Genomic DNA, 19,802 nt, shown 5'->3' with positions numbered 1-19,802 from the left:
TTTCCGTGGCCCTCCTACTTTACTGTTTCAGCCCACTGGATTTATATGGCATCTGTAGTCATGATCCCCAAACATGATCATGCGTTCAGGAGTTTCCAGTTTCTAGACTCGTGTCTTTCGTTATCTATCTATTTGATATCTCAACTTGGGTGTCACATAAGTGCCAGGAGCCATTTCTCTGCTTTATAGATGATAAGCTTTGAGACAACGGAACCCCTCAAGACAAATGTTAATTACCCCCTGGGCAGGCCATTTCCCCTTAGGTAAACCATTTATCAGTAATCAAGTGAGTCAACACAAGTGAGTCAACACACAGTTTGGTTCCTGCCATTTGTTGCAAGGAACATTCCTCTTTGAAGATTGCTCCCCCTCCTCCTCCTCCAGCACTTCCCCCCTCCTTCCCCAAAGCCTTATAATGCCTGTATTCTCAATAAAATTTAGAGCTTGATCAGAAACTTGACTTGCTCTCGTTCTTCGCGTCTCTTGTCCCTATCATTTCAGGTCTCATTGGGTTCCTAGCCCCTGCTCACCGCCCTGCTGGCCGGGGCATTCTGGCGCCCGAGCGTGGGGCAAAGAAGCCTTCTGGACCTAGAAACTCCGCTGATCGAGGGGGTAGGCCTACCCGAATTCACAGAGTCACCGCGGCCGAGGGGGTAACGCAAAGACTCGCAGAGATAGCCACGGAAATACCCGCCCGTGAGTCGCATCTGGGGAAGAGTGTCACAGCGGCTGAGGTAAGCAAAACCATGGGACATGAATTCAGCAAACTATTTATTCATTAAAGGACTCAAGGAGTCACTCAAGACACGAAGAAATAGGGTTAAAAAAAAAAAAAAGAAAGAATTAAAGAAGTTTTTAGATTATATTGGAAATATTTGCCCCTGGTTCCCCCAGGAAGGCACTATAGATGAGAAGCGTTGGAGGAGAATTGTTGATTGTCTTAATGATTACTATCAGTCTTTTGGTCCTGAACGTGTACCTGTTTCTGCCTTTTGTTACTGGAATTTAATTAATGATATCTTAAAAATCTATAATAATCACCCTGATATTAAAAACCTTATTACAGAGGGTGAAAAGGTCCTCCGGCAACTTTCTCGTCTGCCGTCCAGGACAAAGACCCCATCTCCATGCCCTTCTGTGGTTATTGATCTTGATCCCCCGGTACCCAGTCAAAATAAAAGCCTCCCAGCACCTGATGAAAGTAAAAGCCCTGTTTCCCTCCCTACAGGTCCCTCCTCACTTACTAAAGTTCCCTCCATTGACTCTCCTATTGCTAATTCACATGAGAGTGAAACCCAGCATTCTTTCCCCGCCTCTATCCAGTTTTACAAAACCTCCCACAAAGCCCCCCCCCCCCCCGAAGCACTTCCCGCAGAGGATGAGGCTTTGCTAGAAAAAGAGGCTGCCAAATATCACAATCCTGATTGGTATCCTCCTCCCTTTAATCCTCCTCCCTATATCCATGCTCCCACTCTCCAGCCTGACCCTCTCCTTGACAATCCCTCTGTCAGGTGGGCACGCTCAGGAGCCCTTCCAGGAATTTCCACCCTCCGCAAGGTCCTTGCTGACCGGAGAGAGCAGCTTCAATTAATGAAAGAAATAGCTGCAGTTACAGAAGAGCTTACATTTTTAGCCTCACCAAAAAACCTAAACCCAATCCCTAAAACTAAAACTAAAACTAAACCATCCAAATCAAACCCGGTTTTGGCTTTCCCTGTTACTCGGAGCCAGGCTCAAACTGGTTAACCCTAACCCCTAGGCTCTTCCTTGTCCAGACTGCCTCCCTACACCACCGCCCCTCCGTTTTGTGCTCCGGTCCTTGACTTGGCCAATAATACTGATTAGACCACTTTCTTTAAAACTGTAAAATGTACCTTAGCCCAGAAAAAAAAATTTCAAAGATTTTTCTCTGCGCAGCGGCAGTAAACTAAGCCCGCCTGTTTCGCCCGCACAGCCAATCACAGCACAGAGCCCCTGCTCCACAGATTGGCAAATTCAGTCAGTCAATCATTCCCCTAAGCCACAAAGGCCCCTCCTTGGGGGGGGGGGGGTAGTGAGTCTGTGAGTTAAGAATCCAAAAACCAAAAGCGGTTTTTCAAAGGGAAAATTTTCCTTTCACCAAGAATGTATGTTTTAAGTCTGTGCTAACCTTATTTTCATTAATGTGTGTTAACCCCTAAGTAACTAAAGTTTGTTTTAAGTTTTAAATAAGATTTAGTTAAGCTAAATGTGGTTTTAAAGATCCAGACTCATAGAGTTGGCACACCTTTACCAGAGTAAAATATAGGACAGTTTCGTCCTTCTGATAGCTAATATCAGCATCAATTCATTAGTTAAAAAGATTTTCTGAGATATCTAGGCATGGTAAAATGCCTCTGCAGTCTCTCTCACTCTTGTGAAAATTGTAGATATTACCAGCACCTCAATATCAACTGCCACTGTTTGTTAATTTAATTCCATGCTTGAACTGACTTTCTAATAACCCAGTCAGTGTAGAGCAGTGGCCTTGCCAGGAAATAAAGGGTTAAACGTGCTATTCCTGGCCTGATAAATTTTTATTCAGCAGATGTGATTCAACAAAATTATTTAGTGTAAAATGGTCATCTAAAAGAAATGTTAACAGTAAAAATTTATTTTAACATTTCAGCTTTAAGGTTTATCTTAGCTTTTTAAGTTACCTATCTAAATCAAAGTGAAAGATCAATTAAGTTGTGTACCCACCCTTGTTCATAGCTGCCCTAAGGGTGTGATAGCTTTGTGATAAACAAAGATCCTAACAAACAAAGTTTAACATTTTACTTAAAATTGTTTAAGTGATTTCAAAAAAAAAAAAAAAAAGCTTTTAAAATACTTTCTCAACTAAACAGGCAAAACTGGCTTGGGTTAGTGAAAGATAACGCAATGGTTATGTTAATTATTTACATGCCAGAGGCTCTTGCGCTGGTTTTCCTCTTTATATCTTTCTGCTTTTAAAAATTATCTGGTTTGTTTTAAGACACTGCCAGAGGTTTATTCTTGATAAATTAAGGTAATACATTGTGTTTTGGGTCTGATAGAAGATTTGTTTTGGCAAATCCTGATTTAACAAAATTAATATTTTGAATATTTAAACTATGAGGTTTTATTTTAGCCTTTTAAGTTGCCATATTTTTTCATATTTGTTCTAAGGAACAAAATCTATTAAGAGTTTTATATCTATGATTACTCATGATAGCCTTGTGATGAGTAAAGATCTTAGTAAACTAAAGGTATAATAGTGTGCTTAAACTGTCTAATCAGTTTAAAATAATGCTAAAAAATGGTAAATATTTTATCATGTCAACACATTAGGTATTGACTTTCTATAACATATTGGTATATTCTAATGAAGAGCCTTCTAAAATCATAGAAAAAAAAAAACAAGTCAATTCTAACCATTAGATCATCAATTAACTTGGTACAAGTTCTCTCCCTAAGTAAATAATTTTAGGTACATCTCCACATGAAGAACTGACTGCTCATATGGTAAGATTTAAAACTAAACATTTTTAATTTTTTATTTATGGGTGTGTGATGACTCCTAAAGTCACTCATATCCTAAAATTTTTTATCATTTTTTTTACAAGCCTCTTAAAAATTTTAATGCTAGACCTGCCATAGTGAGAGCACTTTACTGGCTCCTGCATTGTTTAATTAAGATCTTGCTATTCAGACTTTTAAGATTAATCTCCATTGATAAAAGCCAATGCTCTCTGACAGATTGATGTAATTCACCTGCCCATGTTTAGTAAACAAAAAAAAAACAACTTTTTTTCTCAGTTGATATTTTTTCTAAATTTATGTGGGCTACAGCTCAAACAAGAAAAACTAAAACCCTTAAGCTTAATTAATAATAAAAAAAGAAGGGTAATGCACCCTCCAGTATTCAGTTGGCTAAAGTGTCAATGAAGTAACATACTAAATCTTTTTAATATTTACAAAAATTTGAATTGTCCATTTATTATATCTCATTGACAAAGCCACACACTTTTCCAGTCATAGAGACATATTCTTTTTCTCTTTTTTCAACACTGGATGTCCATGTTTGTTTTCCTTTTATTATAGTGGATGACATTGCTCTTGCAAAATCCACAGAGTCCCTGTTGGCAAGTCCTTACCACAAAGGACGCCATGGCAGTATATACTCCAGCTAACCTCACCAGTTTATCCAAGTCTTCTCTTTCTGCTGACCTACCACTGCTGACTTCATCTTTGCATGCTTATTGACTGCTCACTTTTCTCAAAATGTTCCTTGATGTTCAAGGAACCTCACCTTGACTTCTAATGTGTATGCACCTCCTCTGTGTTTTGGTAAACACCATCCTATATTTTCATGTCAATTCTTCTCTACCTGGTCCTTGCCTCCTAGTTTTGCTTGTTCCACAGCTGACCAGAAGAAGAAAATTTCATCAGTTGGCGCTGACCAGAAGACCAGACGTGCTGTGTTTCTTCCCCTGGACATCACATCCACTGACTGCTTCCCTTAGACTTGCTGGTGGCACGCTAGGACACTCTATATATTCCTCCCATAAATTTTCTGACAAATTACAACAGGTTATAGACTCCACCACAAATAGTCTTGAGTCACTACAGAGCCCCTTATGAGACCCTTATTAGTCTTTTGTTAATGATTACCTTAAGGACCCTTTATTTTTAATAAGATTACTGACTTTATAAAACAGCAGATTGACTCCTTGGCATTAAAACCTTTGCAAATACATTATCACAGACTTGATTTGGCTGACAGAGGCCTGGCTGAACCTGAGGATGACAGACCCCCTTTTTCGGATGGCATAAAACTCAGAATTATGCATCGAGACATCCAACCTTGGCAGGGCAAGGACACCAGTAAGGGGTGCAAGGCAAAGCACTGCAGGGGGAGGACTCTATTGTCCGCCTCTGAGTCCCCCGTGAAGCAAACCTGATTTGCATGGAGGTTGGTGTCAGCAACAAAAATTGTTTCCCTAGAAACTGTGGCTCTGCCTCCCCTCCCCCAAAAGACACCAAGAGCCTTATAAGATGCGGGAAGGTTGGTTTTGCACCCACCCCGCGGGAGGATTCAGGTCAATACTTCCCTCCTCTGGTTAAGCCCACCAAACCTGCTGTTAGGGTCTCTGCTCCTCACCCACATTGCCTGCCTCAATTTTAAAATTATAACAAAGGGAGGATATGCCAGGAGCCATTTCTCTGCTTTATAGATGATAAGCTTTGAGACAACGGAACCCCTCAAGACAAATGTTAATTACCCCCTGGGCAGGCCATTTCCCCTTAGGTAAACCATTTATCAGTAATCAAGTGAGTCAACACAAGTGAGTCAACACACAGTTTGGTTCCTGCCATTTGTTGCAAGGAACATTCCTCTTTGAAGATTGCTCCCCCTCCTCCTCCTCCAGCACTTCCCCCCTCCTTCCCCAAAGCCTTATAATGCCTGTATTCTCAATAAAATTTAGAGCTTGATCAGAAACTTGACTTGCTCTCGTCCTTCGCGTCTCTTGTCCCTATCATTTCAGCTCTCATTGGGTTCCTAGCCCCTGCTCACCGCCCTGCTGGCCGGGGCACATAAGTACTTTAAACATCACATTTTTTAGATGTAAAACTTTTGATTTTATATCCTTCCTACAGAAGAAAAAAAAATTCTCAGTCTTCCACATTGTGTAAATGACACCACCAGCCAAGTAGCTGTTACAGTAAAATCTAGAAGTTATTCTTATTCTCATGCTTCATGTAACCCACTGCCAAGATCTGTCAATCACACTTAAAATATATCCATTTATTTTCATCTTTAGGTCATCATCACCTTTCAACAGCTTCACCATAAGCACCTCCTGTATCTGCAATACCTAAAGCAAAGTCTAAAATCCATGAATGCACAACGTGTTTTTCTGGGGTGAACAGTGTAGCAGCATCTCTAGGTGTTCCTAGAGATCTCCAGCCCCAGTTCCTAGACATGTTCTATGATACCTGTAGACCCATTAATTTACTGAATCATTTGCTCACTCAGCAATAACTTACCATCGAATTAGGGTCAGTTACACATTTGACAGTATCTTAAAGAAGATGAAAATTTGTTTTCTGTTTATATGGAAAGGAGGCTGGAGATAGGCTATCAAGGGCAGACAAGGCAGCTCTGTGAGCTGAAAGCTCTGATTCCTTACATCTTACTGCTCTGCCATTCTCTATTCATGACTCCACTTTACAGTCTAATATAGTCACTTAGGCTCCAGATACGCATTCCAGTCACCAGGAAAGAAGATGGACAGAAGGAGTGGCATATTCATGTCTTTAAATTAAAGACAGTTTCAAAAAATTGCGTCTGATTGACTATCACAATAAATGGAAAAGATGAGATAATTAGAAAAGGAGACTAGATAGCAATGTTTCTGGCTAAAAGCTAGTGTTTTTGGCCTGGAGAGATGGTATAATGGTTATGCAAAAAGACTTTTATTCCCGAGGCTCTGAGATCCCATATTCACTCCCCAGCACCACCAATAGCCAGAGTTGAGCAGTGCTCTGGTAAATAAATAAATATAATAAATAATGAAGCTGTGATTTCCATTATCACAGAAATTAAAGAGAATAAATATTGATAAAACACTAGTCTCTTCCATATTTTCTATCGTGAAAAGGTAATGTCCTGAATCTAAGGACATAAGGACCAGTTAAGACATAGGGCCTCTGGCCAACAAACATATGTAAAAATGCTCCAAGTCACTAATTCTCAAAGAAATTCAAATAAAGACAACAATGAAATACAATTTCACTCCTGTGAGAATGTCACACATCAGAAAAGGTAGCAACAACAAATGCTGGAGAGGTTGTGGGGACAAAGGAACCCTCCTGCCCTGCTGGTGGGAATGTCAATGGGTCCAGCCCCAGTGGAGAGCAGTCTAGAGAACTCTCAGAAGAGGACATGCACTGTGACCCTGCAATTCCTCTCCTGGGGATATATCCTAAGGAACCCAACACATCCATCCAAAAAGATCTGTGTACATATATGTTCTTAGCAGCACAATTTGTAACAGCCAAAACCTAGAAGCAACCCAGGTGTCCAACAACAGATGAGTGGCTGAGCAAGTTGTGGTCTGTGTGCACAATGGAATACTACTCAGCTATTAAAAATGGTGAATTCACCTTCTTCACCCCATCTCGGATGGAGCTTGAAGGAATCATGTTAAGTGAAATAAGTCAGAAACAAACTTTACATCAGGCTCAACCTGACGCTGTTGACTGGCTACGGAAGAAGGGCAAACGCTAGAAGAAGAAGTCAGAAACAGAAGGATGAATATAGGATGATCTCACTCACAGGCAGAAGTTGGAAAACAAGATCAGAAGAGAAAACACTAAGCAGAACCTGGACTGGAATTGGTGTATTGCACCAAAGTAAAAGACTCTGGGGTGGGAAGGGGTTCAGGTCCTGGAATATGATGGTAGAGGAGGACCTAGAGGGGGTTGTATTGTTATGTGGAAAACTGAGAAATACTATACATGTGCAAACTATTGTACTCACTATTAACTGTAAAACATTAATCCCCCAATAAAGAAATAACAAAGAGAGAGTGCCTGTAGGTGCTTGGTTGGAACTCACTCACCATACCAACAGACCTTGAGGCCAAGTCAGTGAGGAGAGCCCACCACCCCTAGCAAATGGCTGACCAGCTGGGGTGATAAACAACCACAGAGGGTGCTTACTCCTTGAGGACAAACAGCCCAGTCTCCACCTGACTGTTAGTGAGAAAACCATTACCCTTCAGTCAACAAACATCCCATGGACCTCCCAAAGCATAGTCAGTTTGCTTTCTGTTCTCCATCCTTAGTGTTATGCCAGTGGTTTGAAGCTTGAAAATAAGTCATTGAAATATAACTTTAGGCCAATCTAATTTTGTTCATAGTCAAACATATTCAACAGAGGAAAGTATGAGGAAATCATCTACCCACTTACATACAATTCTTTTTAAAATCTAGTGTCTCACTTCACTCATAAAAAGTTTGATGAAAAAGGGGAACATAACCAGATGGCTCTGAACTCCAATCCCATCAGGTCCTGGAGAGAGAAGGGGAAAAAGGAAAGACAGTGGTCTGGGAGGTGGAGCAGTGGACAAAGCACTGGACTCTCAAGCATGAAGTCCTCAGTTCAATCCCCAGAAGTGTGTGTAGCAGAGATATATAGTCTGGTTCCTTCTCTCTCTATCTCCTCCTATCTTGCTGATTAATAAATAAATAAAGTCTTAAAAAAAACAATAAGGAAGGATATTTGGAAGTAGTAATAGGTGTAGGTGTGACTTAGAAAGGGGAAGGCAGGGCCACAGGAAAAAATGGACAAATATATATAAATATAGATAGTTAGATAAATAACAGCCAACCTCTATCTGTGACCTTGGGAGAACTACTGCAGTTTCCAATGGAAAGAACAGTATGAAATTATACCACGTCATCTAATAAGTTTATAAATCAGTAATAAATCACTAATAAAACTTTTTTTTAAGTTTGATAAAGATCATGGTATTAAAATAGTCACACGTCATTATTAAATAGAATTTACTTCAGGGATGAAATGACAGTTCAGCATATGAAAATCAATATAGCACATAGCATCAAAAAAGGGAAAAATACCACAGTGGAATTAAACTAACACTTAACAATCAACAAAAGATTAGTAACAGTGCCAAAATGTGGAAGCTCAACAGTACACTTCTTAACAACTTCTGGGTCAAAGAGGAAATCAAGGAAGAAATCAAAATGTTTCGAGAGTTCAATGAAAATGAAGACACAAGCTATCAAAATATTTGGGACACAGCTAAAGCAGTCCTAAGAGGGAAGTTCATAGCTATACAAGCACACATTAGGAAACAAGAAAAGGCACAAATAAACAGCCTGATTGCACATCTTAAAGACCTAGAAGAAGAACAACAAAGGAACCCTAAAGCAACCAGAAGGACAGAAACCACTAAAGTTAGAGCAGAAATAAATAACATTGAGAATAGGAAAACCATACAAAAGATCAACGAAAGTAAATGTTGGCTCTTAGAAAGAGTAAACAAAATCGACAAACCTTTAGCCAGACTCACAAAACAAAAAAGGGAGAAGACCCAAATAAATCGGATAGTAAATGAAAGAGGAGATATCACAACAGACACTGCAGAAATTCAACATATCATGTGAGGCTTCTATGAACAACTATATGCCACCAAGTTAGAGAACCTGGAAGAAATGAATGATTTCCTAGATACCTACCAACTTCCAAAACTAAGTAAAGAGGAAGTGGATAACATGAACAGGCCCATCACAGCTAATGAAATTGAAACAGTTATCAAAAATCTTCCCAAAAATAAAAGTCCTGGACCAGATGGTTTTACAAATGAATTCTACAAAACTTTCAAAGAAGAACTCATACCTCTACTTTTAAAAGTCTTCCAGAAGATTGAAGACACTGGAATACTCCCTGCCAGCTTCTATGAAGCCAACATCACCCTGATACCAAAAGCAGACAGGGACACAACCAAAAAAGAAAACTACAGACCAATATCTCTGATGAACATAGATGTAAAAATATTGAACAAAATTCTAGCCAACCGGATACAGCAGTATATCAAAAAGATTGTTCATCATGACCAAGTGGGGTTTATCCCAGGCATGCAAGGTTGGTTTAATATACGTAAATCAATCAATGTGATCCACCACATCAACAAAAGCAAGACCAAAAACCACATGGTCATATCAATAGATGCAGAGAAAGCCTTTGACAAAATACAACATCCCTTTATGATCAAAACACTACAAAAAATAGGAATAGATGGAAAATTCCTGAAGATAGTGGAGTCTATATATAGCAAACCTACAGCCAACATCATACTCAATGGTGAAAAACTGGAAGCATTTCCCCTCAGATCAGGTACTAGACAGGGCTGCCCACTATCACCATTACTATTCAACATAGTGTTGGAAGTTCTTGCCATAGCAATCAGGCAGGAGCAAGGAATTAAAGGAATACAGATTGGAAGAGAAGAAGTCAAACTCTCCTTATTTGCAGATGACATGATAGTATACATGGAAAAACCTAAGGAATCTAGCAAGAAGCTTTTGGAAATCATCAGGCAATACAGTAATGTGTCAGGCTATAAAATTAACATTCAAAAGTCAGTGGCATTCCTCTATGCAAACACTAAGTTAGAAGAAATTGAAATCCAGAAATCAGTTCCTTTTTCTATAGCAACAAAAACAATAAAATATCTAGGAATAAACCTAACCAAAGAAGTGAAAGACTTGTATACTGAAAATTATGAGTCACTACTCAAAGAAATTGAAAAAGACACAAAGAAGTGGAAAGATATTCCATGTTCATGGGTTGGAAGAATTAACATCATCAAAATGAATATATTACCCAGAGCCATCTACAAATTTAATTCTATCCCCATCAAGATCCCAAGCACATTTTTTAGGAGAATAGAACAAATGCTACAAATGTTTATCTGGAGCCAGAAAAGACCTAGAATTGCCAAAACAATCTTGAGAAAAAAGAACAGAACCGGAGGCATCACACTGCCAGATCTCAAACTATATTATAGGGCCATTGTCATCAAAACTGCTTGGTACTGGAACATGAACAGACACACTGACCAGTGGAATAGAATTGAGAGCCCAGAAATGAGGCCCCACACCTATGGACATCTAATCTTTGACAAAGGGGCCCAGACTATTACATGGGGGAAGCAGAGTCTCTTCAACAAATGGTGTTGGAAACAATGGGTTGAAACATGCAGAAGAATGAAGCTGAATCACTGTATTTCACCAAATACAAAAGTAAATTCCAAGTGGATCAAGGACTTGGATGTTAGACCAGAAACTATCAGATAATTAGAGGAAAATATTGGAAGAACTTTTTTCCGCATAAATTTTAAAGACATTTTCAATGAAACGAATCCAAATACAAGGAAGAATAAGGCAAGTATAAACCTATGGGACTACATCAAATTAAAAAGCTTCTTCACAGCAAAAGAAACCACTACCCAAATCAAGAGACCCCTCACAGAATGGGAGAAGATCTTTACATGCCATACATCAGATAAGAGTTTAATAACCAACATATATAAAGAGCTTACCAGACTCAACAACAAGACAACAAATAACCCCATCCAAAAGTGGGGGGAGGAATTGGACAGAATATTCACCACAGAAGAGATCCAAAAGGCCGAGAAACACATGAAAAAATGCTCCAAGTCTCTGATTGTCAGAGAAATGCAAATCAAGACAACAATGAGATATCACTTCACTCCTGTGAGAATGTCACACATCAGAAAAGGTAACAGCAGCAAATGCTGGAGAGGGTGTGGGGTCAAAGGAACCCTCCTGCACTGCTGGTGGGAATGTCAATGGGTCCAACCTCTGTGGAGAACAGTCTGGAGAACTCTCCGAAGGCTAGAAATGGACCTACCCTATGACCCTGCAATTCCCCTCCTGGGGATATATCCTAAGGAACCCAACACATCCATCCAAAAAGATCTGTGTACACATATGTTCTTGGCAGCACAATTTGTAATAGCCAAAACCTGGAAGCCACCCAGGTGTCCAACAACAGATGAGTGGCTGAGCAAGTTGAGGTCTATATACACAATGGAATACTACTCAGCTGTAAAAAATGGTGACTTCACCGTTTTCAGCCGATCTTGGATGGACCTTGAAAAAATCATGTTGAGTGAAATAAGTCAGAAACAGAAGGATGAATATGGGATGATCTCACTCTCACGCCGAAGTTGAAAAACAAGATTAGAAAAGAAAACACAAGTCGAACCTGAAATGGAATTGGAGTATTACACCAAAGTAAAAGACTCTGGGGTGGGTGGGTGGGTGGGGAGAATACAGGTCCATGAAAAATGATGAATGAAATAGTGGGGGTTGTATTGCTAAATGGGAATCTGGGGAATGTTATGCATGTAAAAAAAAAAAAAAAAAAGAAGTAGAAACGCAAAGCAGAAATTGCCTGAGTTTGGAGTATGGCACCAAAGTAAGAAAGCAGAAGTATACTAGAGTTTGCAGTGAGTACCTCCCTAATACTTCCTCTCCACTTTTCCAAGCTTTGGGTCCATGATTGCTCAACAATTTGTTTGGCTTTGTATGTTAACTCTCTTTTCAGTCACCAGGTTCCAGGTGTCATCAGGATGCCGGCCAGACTTCCCTGGATAGAAGACACCACCAATGTGTCCTGGAGCTCAGCTTCCCCAGAGACCCACCCTACTAGGGAAAGAGAGAGGCAGACTGGGAGTATGGACCGACCAGTCAACGCCCATGTTCAGCGAGGAAGCAATTACAGAAGCCAGACCTTCTACCTTCTGCAACCCACAATGACCCTGGGTCCATGCTCCCAGAGGGATAGAGAATGGGAAAGCTATCGGGGGAGGGGGTGGGATATGGAGATTGGGCGGTGGGAATTGTGTGGAGTTGTACCACTCCTACCCTATGGTTTTGTTAATTAATCCTTTCTTTAATAAACAATAAATAAATAAATAAATAAAAATAGATGCAGAGAAAGCCTTTGACAAAATACAACATCCCTTTATGATCAAAACACTACAAAAAATAGGAATAGATGGAAAATTCCTGAAGATAGTGGAGTCTATATATAGCAAACCTACAGCCAACATCATACTCAATGGTGAAAAACTGGAAGCATTTCCCCTCAGATCAGGTACTAGACAGGGCTGCCCACTATCACCATTACTATTCAACATAGTGTTGGAAGTTCTTGCCATAGCAATCAGGCAGGAGCAAGGAATTAAAGGAATACAGATTGGAAGAGAAGAAGTCAAACTCTCCTTATTTGCAGATGACATGATAGTATACATGGAAAAACCTAAGGAATCTAGCAAGAAGCTTTTGGAAATCATCAGGCAATACAGTAATGTGTCAGGCTATAAAATTAACATTCAAAAGTCAGTGGCATTCCTCTATGCAAACACTAAGTTAGAAGAAATTGAAATCCAGAAATCAGTTCCTTTTTCTATAGCAACAAAAACAATAAAATATCTAGGAATAAACCTAACCAAAGAAGTGAAAGACTTGTATACTGAAAATTATGAGTCACTACTCAAAGAAATTGAAAAAGACACAAAGAAGTGGAAAGATATTCCATGTTCATGGGTTGGAAGAATTAACATCATCAAAATGAATATATTACCCAGAGCCATCTACAAATTTAATTCTATCCCCATCAAGATCCCAAGCACATTTTTTAGGAGAATAGAACAAATGCTACAAATGTTTATCTGGAGCCAGAAAAGACCTAGAATTGCCAAAACAATCTTGAGAAAAAAGAACAGAACCGGAGGCATCACACTGCCAGATCTCAAACTATATTATAGGGCCATTGTCATCAAAACTGCTTGGTACTGGAACATGAACAGACACACTGACCAGTGGAATAGAATTGAGAGCCCAGAAATGAGGCCCCACACCTATGGACATCTAATCTTTGACAAAGGGGCCCAGACTATTACATGGGGAAAGCAGAGTCTCTTCAACAAATGGTGTTGGAAACAATGGGTTGAAACATGCAGAAGAATGAAGCTGAACCACTGTATTTCACCAAATACAAAAGTAAATTCCAAGTGGATCAAGGACTTGGATGTTAGACCAGAAACTATCAGATACTTAGAGGAAAATATTGGAAGAACTTTTTTCCGCATAAATTTTAAAGACATCTTCAATGAAACGAATCCAACTACAAAGAAGACTAAGGCAAGTATAAACCTATGGGACTACATCAAATTAAAAAGCTTCTTCACAGCAAAAGAAACCACTACCCAAATCAAGAGACCCCTCACAGAATGGGAGAAGATCTTTACATGCCATACATCAGATAAGAGTTTAATAACCAACATATATAAAGAGCTTGCCAGACTCAACAACAAGACAACAAATAACCCCATCCAAAAATGGGGGGAGGACTTGGACAGAATATTCACCACAGAAGAGATCCAAAAGGCCGAGAAACACATGAAAAAATGCTCCAAGTCTCTGATTGTCAGAGAAATGCAAATCAAGACAATAATGAGATATCACTTCACTCCTGTGAGAATGTCATACATCAGAAAAGGTAACGGCAGCAAATGCTGGAGAGGGTGTGGGGTCAAAGGAACCCTCCTGCACTGCTGGTGGGAATGTCAATTGGTCCAACCTCTGTGGAGAACAGTCTGGAGAACTCTCCGAAGGCTAGAAATGGACCTACCCTATGACCCTGCAATTCCCCTCCTGGGGATATATCCTAAGGAACCCAACACATCCATCCAAAAAGATCTGTGTACACATATGTTCTTGGCAGCACAATTTGTAATAGCCAAAACCTGGAAGCAACCCAGGTGTCCAACAACAGATGAGTGGCTGAGCAAGTTGTGGTATATATACACAATGGAATACTACTCAGCTGTAAAAAATGGTGACTTCACCGTTTTCAGCCGATCTTGGATGGACCTTGAAAAAATCATGTTGAGTGAAATAAGTCAGAAACAGAAGGATGAATATGGGATGATCTCACTCTCAGGCCGAAGTTGAAAAACAAGATTAGAAAAGAAAACACAAGTCGAACCTGAAATGGAATTGGAGTATTACACCAAAGTAAAAGACTCTGCGGTGGATGGGTGGGTGGGGAAAATACAGGTCCATGAAAAATGATGAATTAAATAGTGGGGGTTGTATTGTTAAATGGGAATCTGGGGAATGTTATGCATGTAAAAAAAAAAAAAAAAAAAAAAGTAGAAACGCAAAGCAGAAATTGACTGAGTTTGGAGTATGGCACCAAAGTAAGAAAGCAGAAGTACACTAGAGTTTGCAGTGAGTACCTCCCTAATACTTCCTCTCCACTTTTCTAAGCTTTGGGTCCAGGATTGCTCAACAATTTGTTTGGCTTTGTATGTTAACTCTCTTTTCAGTCACCCGGTTCCAGATGCCATCAGGATGCCGGCCAGACTTCCCTGGATTGAAGACCCCACCAATGTGTCCTGGAGCTCAGCTTCCCCAGAGCCCCACCCTACTAGGGAAAGAGAGAGGCAGACTGGGAGTATGGACCGACCAGTCAATGCCCATGTTCAGCGGGGAAGCAATTACAGAAGCCAGACCTTCCACCTTCTGCAACCCTCAATGACCCTGGGTCCATGCTCCCAGAGGGATAGAGAATAGGGAAGCTATCAGGGGAGGGGGTGGGATATGGAGATTGGGCGGTGGGAATTGTGTGGAGTTGTACCCCTCCTACCCTATGGTTTTGTTAATTAATCCTTTCTTAAATAAAAAAATTAAAAAAAAAAGGGAAAAATAAAAATTACCTGGGTATGTCAATAGACACAAAAAAACCACTTTAACAAGATTCAGCATCTATTGATGATTAAAAAACAAAGCCTCTCAGGGCAGGTGGTGGCACACCTGGTTAAGTGCTCACATTACAGTGCACAAAGACCCAGGTTCAAGCCCCCAGTCCCACCTGCAGGGGGTAAGTTTCATGAGTGGTGAAGCAGGGCTGCAGGTGTCTCTCTGTTTCTCTTCCTCTTTATTTACCTTCCCTCTAAATTTCTCTCTGTCCCATCAAATAAATAGTTTTAAAAAAAGATTTCTATAAAAAAACAACAAAGCTTCTCAACAAAATGAAGAGAAAAGGTCATACACGCCAAATCCGTACCAATGATCACACTCAGTAAGATTAAGTTTCCTCTAAGATCACATACAACACAAGGATGTCCACTCTCACCACTATTATTCAACATAATTATAAAATCATAATCAAATGTAAAAAATAGAAATGTTTTAAATATTTGATGAGATAATGTTGATTATGACAAAAATTTAGCAGAGGAATTTCTTTGTGTCTTCTGACTGTAGGTTCCAATTTCAACAAAGCTTTTCCATTTTGGGAGAAAAAAAAAGTTAAACAAAACCCTGCTGAGAAAATAAGTCAACTGCTAGTGTAGGTGACTTGAATGCCCGGCATGACCCCTGGCACCACATGTGAAAGTAGAGTTCTGGCTTCTTTCTGTGTGCCTGGCTTCCAATGAAGCACATATAAAATCAAAGTTTAAGAAAAACAGACATCTGAGTCGACAGAAGAAAATGCTCCACAACATAGGTCTGACAAAGGGCTAAAATTCAATTATATAAATAACTCACACTATTTAACAATGAAAGAACAAACAACTCCATGAGGAAAGAGGTGAATAGAAGCTTCATCAAAGAAGACACAAAGATGGCCGACAGGCACACAGATGCTCACTATCAGGGAAATGCGCATCTAGCCAGCAGTGAGATATCTCCTCACACTTGTGACATATTGTCAAAAAGGCCAGAAATGGCAGGTACTGTCGAAGCTGTGGAAAAAATGGAACCCAAATACACTGTTGGCAGGAATGCAATGTAAACTGGAGATGTCTCTAAACATTAAAAGCAAACCTGCCATAGGATCCTGTAATTTCACTCCTAGGTATCTGCACAAAGAATACAGAAACACCACAGAAGATATGTAAGCATGTATGTTCACTGCAGCACTGTTTATAGCAGCTACAGCATGGAAACAACCCCAGTGCCCAATAACAGGTGAGCAGACAAAGATGTGGTGTATAGGGAGTCAGGCGGCAGTGCAGCAGGTTAAGCACACGTGGTACAAAGCGCAAGGACTGGCGTTAAGGATCCCAGTTTGAGCCCCCAGCTCCCCGTCTGCAGGGGAGTAGCTTCACAAGCGGTGAAGCAGGTCTGCAGGTGTCTTTCTCTCCTCTCTGTCTTCCCCTCCTCTCTCCATTTCTCTCTGTCCTGTCCAACAACAACATCAATAACAACAACAAAACAACAAGGGCAACAAAAGGAAATAAATAATTAAATATTTAAAAAAATATATGTGGCGTTTATCCACAACAGAATACTCAGTGTAAGGAAATACTAAGTCTTACCTTTAGTGACAAGGGTGGAACTGGAGAGGATCTAGGTGGGATAAGCCAGAAAGAGAAAAATACTACTCATGTGAAATAAAAAGGGGAAAAAATCAAGGGAACTGAGAAATCCAAAAGGAAACACACACACACACACACACACACCTTGGAATTTCATCAGGAAATAAAGTTACCAAGAGGAGTGAGGGATGATAGTTGAAGAGATGGAGGGGGTCCAATAGATAGATGGACAGCGGCTGAAGGACATTGGTGTGCAGTGGTGGGGGTGGTATGAGAACATCAATTTTGAAGTTGTGAAAACTGTACCCCTAAAATGTACACAGTCTTGTAATCTGAGATGTCTCAGAGTGTGTCAAGACTCAAAACCTTGTTTTGTGGAGAACTGGAAAATGAACCAAGAGTCTGGCATGTGTGCAACACGGACAGGCTTCCCAGCACACACAAACTTCATTCTACATAGAGGGTTAGAGGAGAGGAGGCAGAGGAAGACAGAGAGGAGAAACATCAAAGCACTGTCCCACCATTCCTGGAGTCTCCCTTGGTCTGTGCATGGTGCTCACGTTTGATGCTAACCCAAGGCCTCAAAACAGTTTGCTAAGCATTTGACCAGCTGAACTTTCATCTAAATTACTGCTTTAACTTTCCAGAAGATAAAAAGTATCAGGAACTGGCTGTTCTGAGATTATATAGAAACTACAAGGTCAAATGAAAAGAAACAATGGTAGCAGAATAGAATGAAAAAGGAAGGGAGTATTCTTGTCGCTTACTGTTATCCACTGGCTATCAAGCAGTTCTTTAGCTGTGATTCTGTGGGCAGGGTCTACTTTCATGAGCTGATTCAAAGCAGTTTTAGCTGCAAATAAGGAAAAATACTGAAATTATTACTAGTCTTAATAATTAGAACATATTTTCCAATTTATTTAAGATTGGGTCTGTATGACATGAAGGAAAGATGCCTACTATAAAATAAATATCGCCAGTAAAAAAGTTTAATGAATAAAGTTTAGAGCATAAAATCAGTTTTATTACTTATATTAATTTTTATGGACTGCAGGAAAATGATCTAGAAGATCAACAAATCTTTTCAATCTTTATATGTATTGTCTCATTTTGTTGGAAGTTTTAATTAGAACAATCATAATGAAGATATCACTAATTCTATCAGTAATTAGCATGTTTCTATAAACATAATGAACAGATATTTAAGTGTACTATCATTACTGGTCAGTTTTCTTATATTATGCATGTTTTATATATGCTTCTGTGACTAATAATAAACACTTACCACAGCCACTTACAGAATCCCAAACTGGATCTTCAAAATTTAGATTTCCCTTTCTTATTAATTCAAAAAGCTTCTCTTCTGAGTTTGCCAAAAAGGGTGGTTCTCCACATAATCTACAACAAAATCAATTATTTTGCTTAAAATTTTTGAAACGACCAAAATAAATGTTCAAAGTTAAAATTCTACAGGGTGGGAAAGGATATTTACTTAATTTCTTTTTTAATTTCCTCTTTATTTTTTATAAAGACAGAAACTGAGAGGAAGTGGAGAGAGAGAGAGAGAGAGAGAGAGAGAGAGAGATGCCTGTAGCACTACTTACCATTTATAAAGCTTCACCTGAAGTGGGGACTGGGGGGGGCTTGAACCTGGGTCTTACACACTGTAATGTGTGCACTTAATCAAGTGCACCACCACTCAGCCCCTAGGAGTATTTACTTAAATAAAAGAATAGAAAGAAGTGGGCAGCTCTCTGAATATAGAAATGGAAGCAGAGATTTTTGCAAGATCAATGCTAGGTTCTTGTGTGCGTAAGAACCTCCACATTTGCAAATGGTACAAAGGTCCTTCAAGTGGGGAAAACACTAAGCTTAAATGGCTTTAAAATACAGGAAGGTCTCCAACTATGACACCATCTCCCCAGACAATACCTTGGGTCCACCTGCATGTTAGCTGTCAGGCTCAGGCAAAAACTAGTAAAGTCGTGGGCCCCTTGGAATATACCTAAAATAGACCTACTAGCTTTTTCTAAAACAGAGACCCTAAATTTCATCTGCTATATTCTTGATTTTAGGTTCCTGAATAGTCAATAACTTGTTCTGCTTTGTATGTTAACTCCTTTTCAGCCACCAGGTTCCAGATGCTACTGTGACGCCAACCTCACTTCCCTAAAAGGCACTAATGTGTCCTGGAGCCCCGCTTCCCCAGAGCCCTGCCCCACTAGGGAAAGAGAGAGACAGGCTGGGAGTGTGGATCCACCTGCCAACGCCCATGTTCAGCGGAGAAGCAATTACAAAAGCCAGAACTCCCACCTTCTGCACCCCATAATGACCCTGGGTTCATGGTCCCAGAGAGATAAGGACCAGGAAAGCTTTCAACAGAGGGGTTGGGATACAGAGTTCTGGTGGTGGGAATTGTGTGGAAATGTACCCCTCTTACCCTATGGTCTTGTCAATATTCCCATTTTATAAATAAAGACAATATATAGGAAGGTGTGTAAGATTGACAGTGGTAGATAATAGATGTATCAGATGGAAAGATGCTATAAATTTATAATATTCTGCTTTACGTTTCATTGATCCATAAATACAGTATGCGGTTGAACACAGCAACATGCAGGAAAATCATAGAAGAGACACATCATTGTGAGCAAAGTAAAGGTAATGTCCTAAGGTACACAATAAAGACTGAATGGCCATCCAAGAATTTTATCCACAATAAAATACTATACAAATATTAGAAGCAGGGGAGTCAGGTGGTAGCGCAGCAGGTTAAGCACATGTGGCGCAAAGCACAAGGACCAGCTGAAGGATCCCGGTTTGAGCCCCCGGCTCCCCACCTGCAGGGGAGTTGCTTCACAGGCGGTG

The 19,802-nt window shown here is 40.0% G+C and overlaps 1 protein-coding gene across 3 annotated transcripts in view; it reads right to left on the bottom strand.

Moving 5' to 3' along the window:
• STK33 (serine/threonine kinase 33) overlaps nt 1-19,802 on the bottom strand; it is a 110,221-nt gene that overhangs the window by 34,390 nt on the left and 56,029 nt on the right. For all 3 annotated transcript variants that reach the window (XM_060177221.1, XM_060177220.1, XM_060177223.1), the window contains 2 exons: nt 18,220-18,332; nt 17,702-17,787 (listed from right to left, as the gene is read on the bottom strand). In XM_060177221.1, coding sequence (XP_060033204.1) covers nt 17,702-17,787; nt 18,220-18,332 — 199 coding nt within the window. The remainder of the gene's footprint in view (nt 1-17,701; nt 17,788-18,219; nt 18,333-19,802) is intronic.

The sequence above is a fragment of the Erinaceus europaeus genome, chromosome 17 (genome assembly GCF_950295315.1).
Source record: "Erinaceus europaeus chromosome 17, mEriEur2.1, whole genome shotgun sequence".
Taxonomy (NCBI): domain Eukaryota; kingdom Metazoa; phylum Chordata; class Mammalia; order Eulipotyphla; family Erinaceidae; genus Erinaceus; species Erinaceus europaeus.
Note: the sequence above shows the minus strand (reverse complement) of the source record. Positions and strands in the feature narration are given on the sequence as shown.